Raw genomic sequence first — 13,523 nt, 5'->3', positions numbered from 1 at the left:
AAATAACAGAAAGAAGTCTTTTTATCTTTATTTATTCAACTTTTATCTCAACTCGTGATTAGTTAACGTTTTTCGACTTAGTTTGTTATTCAATCTTGCTTAAGCAAATTGTTACGAAAGGGAGAGATTTTTTAGGTCTTAATCTTTAAGATTAGGCTTTAGGTATTTGAGACAAAGCCTAGGACTGTATCGTTCTAAATTAAATTCTATAGTCTTTATCAGTATTTGTTAGTACGTTTGTAATTTAACAATTTCTATGATTCTTTAATCCGAAGTTTCGTTACGATGATTCGATAATATTTTTTGGATTCGTACCTTCGTGAAATGTAGTACGTTTAGTCGATTCAAATTTAATTCAAACGAAGTTTAGAATCAATGAAATGAAAAAAATTGAAAATAATTTTATTGTTGGCAATAAACAAATATAAACAATAAAAAAAAGAACAATATGTGCACGTATTGCCAACAATGTAGAAATGTTGTCATAGCAAGAATCAACCGAAATTTTGTGCACTAACTCATTTTCGTTGGATTGCAGTCGGATCTCTGGGTGTGACGCACGGATAGATGACAATTTCGCATAATCTATAACGGAAGAATTCTATACAAAATTACTGGTAACGGAATGATTAGTTAGTTCCTATAGACACTTGATAACAGTGTTAGGATATAAGTTGTTATTTATTAATAAAATATAGCTTCGTAGCGATGACGCAGCATCGAATGGCCTCGGAATATTCTAAATATAAGAGTTTATTCTAGAATGACTAGGCTTTTGTCATTTCAGTATAATTTAATAATGTATAATAAAATAACGTCAAAGTAAAATAATACAGGATTTTGTTTGGTACACTTACGGCCAGTTTATATATAAGCTAACAAACGGAGAAAATGATATCAGATGTAAGGCAGGAAAAAAATAAAAGTCAGTCAATATTCTACTTAAGCTAACGGCTACTTATCCGTAAGCCATAAAGTAACCCTGAATTATTATTAGTTTTGATATTACGGCCGAAGCTCAACACCAAAAGAACGCCAAATATCTATGTATATGTAAAACGTTTTGGTTCTCGTTCCGCTGTATTTGACACTCCATAAAAAAGCCTTTTTTGTAAAGAAAGTATAGTAGGTTTACTACAAACCCGTAGTGGAGAATGTTGAATGAATGCGGTGTAGTTGGACCGATGCCAGAGACCACTCTGACCTTGTAGCACTTCACTATTTGTTTTATAACTGGCAACACTCGGGGAGAAGTTTTGGGGAAGTTACTTCAAGTTGTTATTGATACGTGAAAGTTTGAATTTGGGTGTTACACAAATCTGTGATTGTTAGTTATTTCTGACACCAGATTTTTATAAGCAAGTTACATCTTTCTTCTGGTTTATTGTTGGCGATAACCTTTTAAACAGCTGCTATAGTCAGTAAATAATAATACACACTTATGGCACATGGTTTACCGTTTTCAATCAGATTATATTCGACAAAAATAAAGCGGTGATTGAGTTACATATTACTTAAGTTTTAAGCAAATAAATTTAGAGAACTGAGTTGAATCAATAACTTATATTTAATTGTATTAAATTGGATAATAAAAGAAAAACTTTCAAATCAAATGTTTAAGTTAAGAGGAACATCTTAAAGAAGTCTATTCAACTATCAATTCTCTTTCATGCAAACAGAGCTAATAGTAATAGCGGAAGACGAAAAGCTAACTCCTGAATGCAACAGGTGGCTAAGTGCCAAAATTTGTATGCGTCTTAATCTTCCCAAGAACAAAAACTAACACTAATTATGAGACAATAAGGTCTATTTTAGAAAAACAAATAGCACTGGTTCTTAAGACACTTTGGTTGAAAGTTCTCGGTTGTTGTCAAAATGACAACGAACTCATTTTGGCTTGTTGCCAAGCGAATGCAGATAAAAATGTATTTATAATATTATCAGTTAACGGATTAGTTGTGCAATTTATATATTGTTTAATAAGTGTAGTAACTGAAATAATGCATAACAAATTAAATAATGTACATTTTCATGCATTTGAAGCAATAATTTGTTAGAATTGATTTTGTTTATTAGATTTTTCAATTCGGATATTTTGAATGTATGATTTTTTACACCACATAAAAAAAGGAATTAATAAAAACTTTTTCACTCATGTGCACGGGCTTTCTCGTGGAATGAGAGAAGGCCAAGTGGGAAGTGTCATCATGTCAAGTCCAATGAATACTATTTCTAAGACACAAAATGTTTCTATTCCTTATCTGAAATTTTATATTTTTTTAGGTAAAAAACCTTCTAGTTGCCCTATTAAATTTTACAACTTTCTCCACTAACAAATACTTCCGCACTAAAACCCCAAAGGAAATTTTCCTCAAAACTTCAAGCTGGCTCCAAACAATTAAACCATCATCAGAACGACTCAATACATTTCAATAACACTGTCGAGACAAGGAGAGTGAGTAAACAGTCGTAACTTTTCATTTTGTAGGTCCAGGGACCGTATTTTGACATACTATAGCTCTAGGTTAGAAAAAGACAACGCTATATAGAAGCTATAGTGTTTTCTCTGTTTTACGGTAGGAATTGGACCGCCGTAGAAAATTGAAGTACGGTCCCAGAGCTCCCAATACGACTGGTTGAAAACACAGATATTGAGTATTCTAGATACCGTATTTTAGTCAAAGACTGTTTACTATCATAAAGAATGACCTTCAAATTTTTACTTAAATCAAGGAAAAGTTGACATTTTCATATAAATTAAATTAGGTGATCTTAATAGCGATATCAAGAAATTCGACTATATTCACGATTTGCACAAAAAATTTGGTTGTAAAGTCTATAACAAGTATAATTTTGTCTAACTCGAGCAATCTTTTTCGTGTTCCTAGCTAAATATTAATAATATTATCTTAAACCTTATTTTTAATAAAATGGCTGTATCCAGTCTTCTCAACATCTGTGGTTAAAAACTCTTTTCAATCAACGGTCTACCTTCAGATTTGAACGTAACAGCAAATTGTGTGCTCGATGCAGTTTGTGTTGAAATTGCTTTGTGAATGCCTTGTATTTGCTGTTGAGTGGTCAACTGAACGTTTTTCAGGTATGTTGAAACGTTGGAAGAAAAGTATTCGAGAAAGATGACTATAGGGGCCATTCGAATATATTCTAAATGATTTTATTCTATTAGTTTGTTAGAACCAGCTCTTATAATTATATTATATAGCGTTATGCTATTCAAAACTTTGCTATAGCTGTTAATAAAAAATACTTGATGCATCGCATACACTGATTCTCGTTCTCACAATTATTCCTATTCTAAACACCAAATTATTTGACGTAAATGAATATAGTATGACGTATTTTCTCAAGAAATGTCGATAAAATGTCCCGTTTTATATTTTTCCCTAAAAATTTTCCTAAAAAAAATATCCTGCTTCATAAACTCTACCACCGCCCTTAAAAGTCACCCAAATGCAAATTAAACAACATTTTCCCCATAACTCGCCCAAAGTTCCATTAACATTTTAATAAGACGCCATTATAATAAACAAGTGGTAACCCTATCTCTTTATTTCAAAATATTACTCTTTTTATCATGTACTAAAGGACATGAAAAGGGTTGATGTATTCTGCTCTTTTTTTCTCCAGTTTCATTTTCCTTGAGAGAAAAGAGATTAAATATTTCAACGTTATCATATTTCCTCTTTAAAAATCTATTTGAACTCTCTTCCTCTTGCCTGATCTAGGAGCTTCAACTAGGAAAGTTGCATTTATTATAACTAATCCGACAATGAAGATAAACTAAGGCTTGTTTAATATTGCTAAAGCTATAAAACATAGAATTATTAATAATCGAGATCAATCGTTCTCGCTGAGGTTTTTTACAAATGGAAAAGAATAATACTATATTAATACTAAACTGAAATTTTGTTTGCATTGATGAAAACCAAAACCTGAATTACTTTTGTACCACTTAAGCAACGCAAAGCCTCAACAAGACTACTTCTATAAATAACTAACATTCACTAGAAAGTCTTTTAAACCTCTATAATAAAAGAATCCCCCAAAATCAAACCAAAATACGAAACTCGAAACCAAATCGATAAACTTTGAAGGTCTAAATCAATCTCGCAGAAACATAAGGTGCAACAAGTGTTGGCAGCCCTACCGTGTGACCTACTTACCGTGTCAAGGTCAAAGCAACAAGTGAACAGTCCCGGGCTACTTCGCCAAGTGTTCCAGGGTTATCAAAACGAGGTTTTATTGATCATTGGGAGGTTAATAGAGTGCGTTTGATTGTTTCGGTATATTAGGTTTGTGTCGATTAATGTAAGTGAGTGTGATCGTTTTGCTTGAAGGGAAAAGTATTGGGAAGGAAATAACAGTACGGAAGTATTTTTGTTATGTTTTTAGACTCTATTTATATTTCCTCTGTTGGGTAAGTAAACAGGAATCTGTAGTTCGAATCTCTACTACTATCGCCTAGACCAGGGGATCCCAACCTTTTCTTAGGGGACCTCCTTTATATTATTCTTGTTAGCATGGACCACTATGTAAGTATATTAAAAATAAAGTGTAATAATCATCCTGAAAATTTAAAATCATTCGCAGACCATATTTTGACTTCCGCGGACCACTGGTTGGGAACCACGGGCCTAGACTATAACCGGCTAGCTATCAAGAAATGTTACATGAAAATCTGTTTAGCGCTACTACCGGGATCCGTAAGAACTATTTTGGCAGTAAATTTTAAACGTCAAGCTCTCCATACTAGACAGTACAGACTATAAAGAATTGCGCTACAAGTGAATGAAGCATTTAGGTTGCTTGTAAAAAATTTTACTTTTATTTCAAAAACAATTATCTATATGTTCGTTGACATAGCACTTTAAACGCTTGATCAAATGATTGTAATTTAATCGGTGAGCTATTGAACAATGATTTTAACAGTTTTTCAAAAATCTGTATTAAAACGGTTTTAAAAACTATTGCTGATAAGTTTGTTAATAACATTTTCAAACGAGGATAAAATGCAAAAAATATATAAGTATTATAAACTAATAAAAACCCGGGAAGGTATTTTGATAATATGAAATATTTGGTGCCGCATGTCACATATGTTGCTTAATTAAAATAATAATAATACCAATACATGGTGCGATATGTCGAAAAACTGCAACATTACTTTTTTGTAATTTTGATATTACTCATTACTAAATATGATAAAATAATGACGCAATTTGTGTCGCCAATAATAAGTAAGTTTCAATAATATAGTGTACGGTAAATATAGCGAAAATGTATTTTACCTAAGAATGCTTAGCGATTCACCTGTAGGTCACTAGCACCGCAATTTTGTATAATCTGTACCGTCGAGTATCGAGAGTTTGACATTTGGAATGTACTGTCAAAATAGTTCCTACGATGCCCGTCAGAGGCGCTGATCAGATTCTCATACAAAATTTCTCGATGACAAGCCGGTTGTCGGTAGTCGATAGTAGTAGAGACTCGAGCTACAGTTGTCTTTGTATGTTATTTTGTATATATACGCGAAAGTTTAAAAGTTGTGAAGGACAGACAAACTTACATTAACAAAAGTATGGCATTCAACATATCGCATTATCTATAACAATAACATTTTTATTTAGTCTATAAAGTGGTTGCGCATCATATGGTTGAGACTAGCAAAAAAGTTAATGTTTGTCAGATGGTAAAAGAATAACATGTGATAAACAAATGCACTTATGTGATTATATTTTCCAAATACCAAAATACGTTTAATGTCTATCATAATATATTCTATAATGCTATAAAATCTTTAGTTAATTATAAACATGCAGATATAAAACCAAATTCTTATTCTTTGCAATGTCAGAGAAGCTAGTTTTGTTTGAAAATTCGACTTTTGTCTAGCGTATTCCACGAAATCAAATTTGTCAAGTCATTTTGAATATAATACGTTCGCTACTGGATAACTCAGAGTAGTGTGCCATAGTGGGTATGTACCAAACCAGTGGTCTAAGATAGTTTATGAATCTTTTTTGCTCTACTTCCAACAAAGTGTTACCATCTTCAAAAATAGCAATACCGTATGACCTATTGAATCAATGTCTTAAAACTATTAAACGTACATAAATTGATTCGTTTACAAATAAAAATACAAGTCTCATTTAAATTGTGGTTTATACAGGAAATGTTGGTCATACGAAATTATTTCGTTATCTTGCGTGATTCATGAAGCACTTTATTTTATAAGAGTTCAATGTTCATGCGCGAAGTTTTTTACTTAAATCATGAGACATTGTTAAAAGGAAAAATATGCTTTAAGATTTTATTTTAAACCTGTTTTATTGATTATAATGTACCGTGTGATAAAATATACATTAATCTTAACTGGAAATTAATAATTGAGTAGTCATCGTGTAATTTTTAACATACTGTCTTGTTTTGTTAATTAATAAGTGTTTACAATTATATAGAAGAAAAAAAACAATGATACCATAATAAGCAATGTTTTGTCTTGGTAGATATTTCAAGAATGTCGATTCCTTACAATATGTTTGAAAATCTGATCAGCGCCTCTAGCGGATGTCGTAGAAACTATTTTTGCAGTACATTTTAAATGTCAAACTCTCGATAGTTGATGTTCCGATCGCAGAGAATGGCGCTCCCGATTCTGTTTCTAATATATTACTTACGTTATATTAATAGAGTTTAACTAGATCGACAGTAACTTATGAACTATTCTCAGAACAATATTATTGTTAATTTATATTGTTTCACGTGAAGCGACGAACGAAATATTAAATTAAATTATGTTTTAGCAGTTTCCCTGTACTTACGAGTGTGTAGAGCAAGGTAGTACGAACTACTTTGACGGGTAGATTGATCACTATGAAAGGCAGAAAGGCAATTAACGCAATACTTAATTTTTAATACTTAAAAAAAATACCTTTTTTGCACCTACAAAAAAGTCATTGGGATGTATTAAAACTTAAGATTATTACGAATACCACAATTAAAACTTAATATTTTTTCATTGCTTTCGTATTTCTATCGCTTTAACATGCACAGTAGTGGCACAAGAGGTAGAAATACGTGATATTCAAAATTTTATGACACGGTCAGTAGTGACGGTGCATAATTGACATACCGACTGGCGTTTATGTGATGTTAAAAAGTAGATGAAGCAAAAGTAATATGTATGTAAATGTCAAAACAAGAGGTGTTAGCCACTTACTCCCATTAAAACAAGATGCTATATGTATATAAAGCCTATGTAAAGAATACTCCAATACAATCGAGGTTACCTTTCTAAATTCCAAACAAATTAATAATTCACACGTTACATAACAAATATTACATTTAAACAAAAACGAATTCATTCACAAATATGGCCGCTAATGTAATTAAAATAGACATAAGCTTGGAGGATAACGACCGATGACGTAATACTAAATACGAAAGTTTTTATTCGTTTGTCAGAGTTATACTCGAAAACGACTTGACCTGGTAAACCTTCGGATAGGTCAATTACATGTTCGACTAATGTTTCTATTCGGTAACGATTGTGCTGTAACTGTGTTTTTTTTACTTGATCGTATTATAAAATTGTAAGATATTGTTTGGTTAATATAGAAAATATTATACTTTACAATGATGGGATTTTCACAGTCCTCAATTATTTGCGCGATCTTTTCTTATAGTGTTTAATATTATTCAAACATCATCTAACAAAGTAATATTAAATAAGAGATTAACACGTGGAACCACAAATGAAAAACATATTGAATTACAATAAAGTAGGAAATTAAACAGCATTCTGTGACCTATAAAGATGATATATCGAATGAAAAAGTAATTATAGAAAATGACTATTACTATTCAATTGCAGTGTTATACTTCTATCCTCTTTTTGCTTCCTCTCCCAGAGTGACAAAGAAGTTTAGTTAGGTTGTAGATCAATGTAAGTCGATCGTGTCGGACGGTCGTGTATCGATAATTCTAAAATTCTAGTCGCGTTAAGGATCCCAAGTATTATAGTTTGTTGAAATGTATAATAATAAAACCATTCGAAACACGATTGCAAAACCTACGTTCTTTTTAACTCATAGTCATGTCATATTTCGCTCTGGTAATCGCAATACGACGAGCGAGTCTTATCTATTCTCAATTTACGAAGATGACAAACACATTTTACAATGCATTCACTTTCAATCTTTTACGGCCCTACCACGGTTCCAAATCTCGAATAAACATCGCTTTGACCTCAAAAGTTCATCGGACTTGCGCTCTCGATAGCGAAAGTGGTTCGTAGTAACCGAAATTGAAAGTATGACGCCGAAACTTGTAAGAGCTTAGTTTTGTGTGTGTGTTTTTGCGAGTGTGTGTGACTGGTCTAGATCGGGTTTGTGTGTCTGTGTGTTTGTGCGCATCTGCTAGCGCTAGGTTAGTGTGTTATGTTCAAGATGTTTTTCTAGATGTTGAGGCTGTTAGTTGTATAATAAATTAGAATGTATTATTCCGGATCCTGTGTAGACGGTGTTAGACTTTAGTATTTTATGACCTCACGCCTTTTATAACCGAAGGTATAGGTAGACTGATACTCCATGATTTTGTTGACCCCATTTCATAGGGAAGCGAGCTTATTTAGAAATAATTTATATAGAAAATATTCAAATACATATAAAAGAAATTTACCATCTGGGTATTATTCCAGAGCTAATCAATAGCTCGAGAATCGAACCTGCAACTATTATCACAACAACAAACGAATAGACTATCGCTAATAGCTTTCTTTACCTTCAATGAATATAAATAAAATAGAATAATACGAAAAAAGTAACACTCATTGATAAAAAAATTCGCGAGAGTTTAATTTTATATGTATTAATTTAAACACGTTACTATTTTATTACTCTACCGAATTATAGTAAAACAGTTTTAATTACTTAATTCGTATCTTACTTTAACATTAAATGACGTCTTTTATTTGGTACAAGTGTAGCTACGTGTATTTGAATTTATAGTATGTAGCCTATATTATTATTATAAATAAAATAGGACATTATTATGTAGCCTTGTATGAAAAAGGAAAAAAGTCTGAAAAAATATGACTGACGGACATAATGTTTTTGAAATAAATATAATATTAATTCTCCTTCCATTTCTTGGGTATTCCTTTTCAAACTAATCGTTCAAACCAGTTAGAAATATAAGTTAAATAATGATATTTAGATTTGAATTAAAAAAATCAACGTTATAGTTGCCGATAATCGTCGATTTGTAAAGTACAGCCAATGCGAAGAGGTGGCAAGAAGAGCTGGCAAGAAATGCTTGACAACACTTTTTAATCGCCGAGTAGTACCTTTTAAGTGTACGCCTATTTGAGTGTGCTTACATAGTTTCGCGTTATTTCATAATACAAATAAGATATAGTTTTGTACAATATTTACACTAGATTGTTATGTATATACGCATAGATACGGTGATCTAGTTTTGACTGTTTAGTAGTTACGACTAACGATAAACAATTTCAAAAAACATTAGTAGTTACGACAATTTCAAAACCAGGCTATTTTTAGCTCGCATTTATGCAAAATACTTTAAAAAGCGGTCTCTATTTTGATTTCTTGAAACACTTTTACTGCATTTTTAAACCACTTCTGTAAATATAATTGAAATGCGTCAAACAATTTTTGATTTAGAAGAAATTTGAACATTAGTTTTCCTTCTAACTTTTGTTGTAACGATTAATTGATTGTTTTCAACAAATCGTTACAAGCCAATCTCTCTCTTCTTAGATCGCCTTCAAACTTTCTCAAAAATCTACCTACAAAGTAAATATTGTGTCCTAACAATTTCCTAATCGCTCATTTCATTTTGTATGTTTTCTTTATACATTTATTTTCATTTCTATTCTCATCGTGGCATTCTCCATTAATTCTTATTTCCTCGTGTATAGGTCAGGCACAGTTCAATGGATTGGACGTTTCCGCTCACAGTCAAATTTACAGAGGAATTGACTTGGAATTGCGAGCAATTTAGCCTCATCTTCGTTATTATTGATGTTGGTGTCTTTGGTCAAATGTTGGGCCAATATTTGATCCAATGTTATGGACGATTTGATTGTTGTATTTGGCATTATTGAAAGTAACTGTGGAAGGATAGAAATTAAGGACATGTGTGCTATTTTATTGGGCAATATTAAATGCGAATTGTTAGCCTTTTTGCTGTTGACTTAGAAAGCTTATGTAATATTTGATATGTTCGTAAAATAAGTTCTAATAGTATTTTGTTTGTCCACAGGGCGCTACCAGTGAAAGAGTCTTTGAACCAGCATGTAGTGGATAGTGTAAAAAATAACTCAAATTATCTCACGCGTACCAACAAAAACTAACATGGCCGACATAATTGACATCGACCCGATCGATGATGACGTCGGATACGAGTACGACACGACAAAAATCCCGGATATCGTCGCTCCAGACGAGATGATGGAATCTGGGTATCAGGAGGGCTCGGAACAGAGTTACGGGGATCGTAGGGATTCGAAGGAGGGTTTTGGGGGTGAAGGTGATTCTGATAGCGGGGTTGACGGGGTGAGCAGTGGTTGCAGTACGGCGGACGACTGCCCAGTGGTGTCGATCAACGATGTGGTGGCTTATTACGACGACATTCGTCCGAGGAGGCGGCATGTTCCGCAGCCCAGCTTCTACAACGTGGACATCGAGAGGCTGGCCATGGACGCTCTTATTCAGGTTAGTGTTTCTTTTGGCTTTTAGCAAGTAATGACTGATGAAATGATTTTGTGCCCGTTAATAACCCCATTACTTTTTCAATGTATCTTGAGATAAGCAATACCTAACCTGGACAAATTATTACCTACCGTTATTTTTGGTTAAGACTGCCGTTGACAAATTAATAGATTTTATATTTTTCAAAATGAAGAAAATTCTTTACTCAAACTGTATCGAAACGTCTATTAAACAATAATATCTAATCCATTACCGTACCATTTGGCACGACAGTCCGAGATAAGGTTTTTATTTCGCTTTTATCTACCCACTTTCGTTTTAATTCTGTAAAACAAGCAAGTACGAAGTAAAACATGACCTCAAGTAACCTCTTTGATACAACCTGCATATAAAACGTTCGTAAATAGTAACCTCGTGTTAATTAAATTAATCTATATTACTTAATTATACGCAATTTCCTTACGCAATAACTACTTATCGTGTAAAGAAGGTAGGTAAGGGTTTTTAAAGAATTTGCTGTAAAATATTCGAGTTGCTATGCCAGTAACATTCTACTAAGCGTTAAACATTTTCCCAAGAAAAAAATACTATATTATGGTAGATTAATCTTTTGGTATAGCTATGGCTAAATACCTAAATATCTCTTCCAAGATATTTATCTAAATTCTGCAATCAGAGAGACAGAAAGTATAGTTTTTAAGGTGCAAAGTAGTGATCGCTAAAGAAACTGTGATTTAAGCACCCATTGTCGCGGACATTTCTTGGATGGGTTACCTGCTCTTACTTGGCATACAGTTTAACTGCTTTAGAGGATATGATAAAAGTAGTTTGTTATCAATTAAGGTTAGTCATATACTTTGTCTAAGGCCGTCTGACAGCCTAAGCAAATTTTTCGCAATATAGGCCGGTAGACGTGGTTAAAACCACAGAAATCAAGTTAGTTAATTTAATACGTTTGACTCAAAAGCTATATCTCGTTAATGGACAATCTATGAACTAACTTGTCTTATTAAAGAGGTCATTGAACTACCAAGATACACACTATTAATTTCATTCATTAATATAATTACGTCGTGTATTTGTATATAGTAATACATAAGACAATCGGTAACTAGGCAAGTATTTGCAGGTTCTTAACCCTTCAACCGCGGTCACTAACCTGTTTCAAACGAGTTGATTACAACTATTACAGCATAACTTTATAGAGGTTTATAATATAAAGTGGACATAACGATCTCTCTTTCTGTTATAAAAATACAAAGCAGTTAGCCGAGTGGCATAAGTTGGTACCCCCCACGCAAGTGTTTGGAGGTTCGAAACCGAGGCAACACACCAGTGACTTATTGAAGTTATGTGCGTATTAGAAGTATTTATCACTTGTTCCATCGTGACCGTGTAACCTTGCATGCCTGAGAGATCTTTAGAACAGTTCTTGAAGGCTTGCAAAGTCACCAATCCGCACTTGACCAGCGTGGTGGAGTAAAAGCCTATCCCCTACCTAATTACGGGAGAAGACCTTACCCGGCAGTGGGACATTTGTGGGTTAATCTTTTTTTAGTAGTCGGAAGTTTGGTAACTCGGTATATGGCAAAAAGCTCGTTCCCTGATACATATGACTTACATTGTTTTTCAAACATCTTCCTACACCTTCAGGAATAACAGATGTGATATTATGTATGTATCTAAATACATATAACTCAAAGGTGACTGACTGACTTAGTGATCTATCAACGTACAGCACAAACCACTGGACGGATCAGTCTAAAATAAGGATTTTGATCAATTGAAAACTAAATGGAACAAATTGGTATGAAAATTCTGTCCTAAGTTACAAACCACGCGGGCTAAAGCTGGTGTTTTCATATAACATATCTCATAAACACCTACTCCACAAGTGACAATGGCCGAAGGCTCGAACATTGAGTAGTGATCAAAAGGTCTCTGGCTGACGGACATGCAATTCTACAGTCAAGTGTCGTAATGGCCTTTAAGAGGGAGTTAAGTGCTTTGGAAATGTACTACTATGTAGAAAATATATGCAATTATTTGTAGTGGAAGTGTTAGTTACTGGATTTTATTAGGTTATTTGAGAGGGAAATTTTAAATAACTTTGTGTGATTTTTGTTTAGAACGAGAAAAAGTTTGAAAAACTAGTGGGATAATCTCTTTTGATGCAATAAATTCAAAATTATGAGTTCGATGTTTCGTTTTTTTTGCCAGAACTGCAGAATTGATTTAGGTAAAATCTGAAAATGATATGCTTTTGTTTGAACTAAAACATTAGGAGCTAGGTTAGGTTAGGTAGGAGGAGGTTTGTATAAAAAAAAAAACATTTTTACCACCAAAATTAAATAAACGCTTTGTCACTTGACCAACATACTTTCGTTCTTGAGCTATCTCTCTCTTTCTTTTACATTAATGCGAAAAATATTTTCCAATTCTAGTACCTATCCAAACTAATTCAAATCACTATGGCAGGTGTTTCAAGATCTCCTTCACAATTCAACGCACTGCGACTGATGTCATCAACTTTCTACGCACCTTATCATCCATTTAGAACATTATTTTTTCGCAAATCCGCCGTTTGAAAGCAACAGCAATGTTACGTAATTCTAATATAATTCATCTCAGCTTGTATCAAGAGAAAGGTACCGATCCGGCAACGCGTTTTGTAACAAAGTTCTATGTTGTATAATCATTTGATGGTATTAACTTTTGCATTTACTTGTTTAATGTGAATCGAATATTTTTTCCTTGTATTTATAA

At 33.0% G+C, this 13,523-nt stretch overlaps 1 protein-coding gene across 3 annotated transcripts in view; it reads left to right on the top strand.

Annotated features, from left to right (window-relative positions):
• Window positions 1-13,523, top strand: part of LOC142973788 (terminal nucleotidyltransferase 5C-like) — a 249,171-nt gene that overhangs the window by 34,216 nt on the left and 201,432 nt on the right. For all 3 annotated transcript variants that reach the window (XM_076115792.1, XM_076115793.1, XM_076115794.1), the window contains exon 2: window positions 10,309-10,760. In XM_076115792.1, coding sequence (XP_075971907.1) covers window positions 10,401-10,760 — 360 coding nt within the window. In that variant the 5' untranslated portion in view covers window positions 10,309-10,400. The remainder of the gene's footprint in view (window positions 1-10,308; window positions 10,761-13,523) is intronic.

This window comes from Anticarsia gemmatalis, chromosome 6 (assembly GCF_050436995.1).
Source record: "Anticarsia gemmatalis isolate Benzon Research Colony breed Stoneville strain chromosome 6, ilAntGemm2 primary, whole genome shotgun sequence".
Taxonomy (NCBI): domain Eukaryota; kingdom Metazoa; phylum Arthropoda; class Insecta; order Lepidoptera; family Erebidae; genus Anticarsia; species Anticarsia gemmatalis.
Note: the sequence above shows the minus strand (reverse complement) of the source record. Positions and strands in the feature narration are given on the sequence as shown.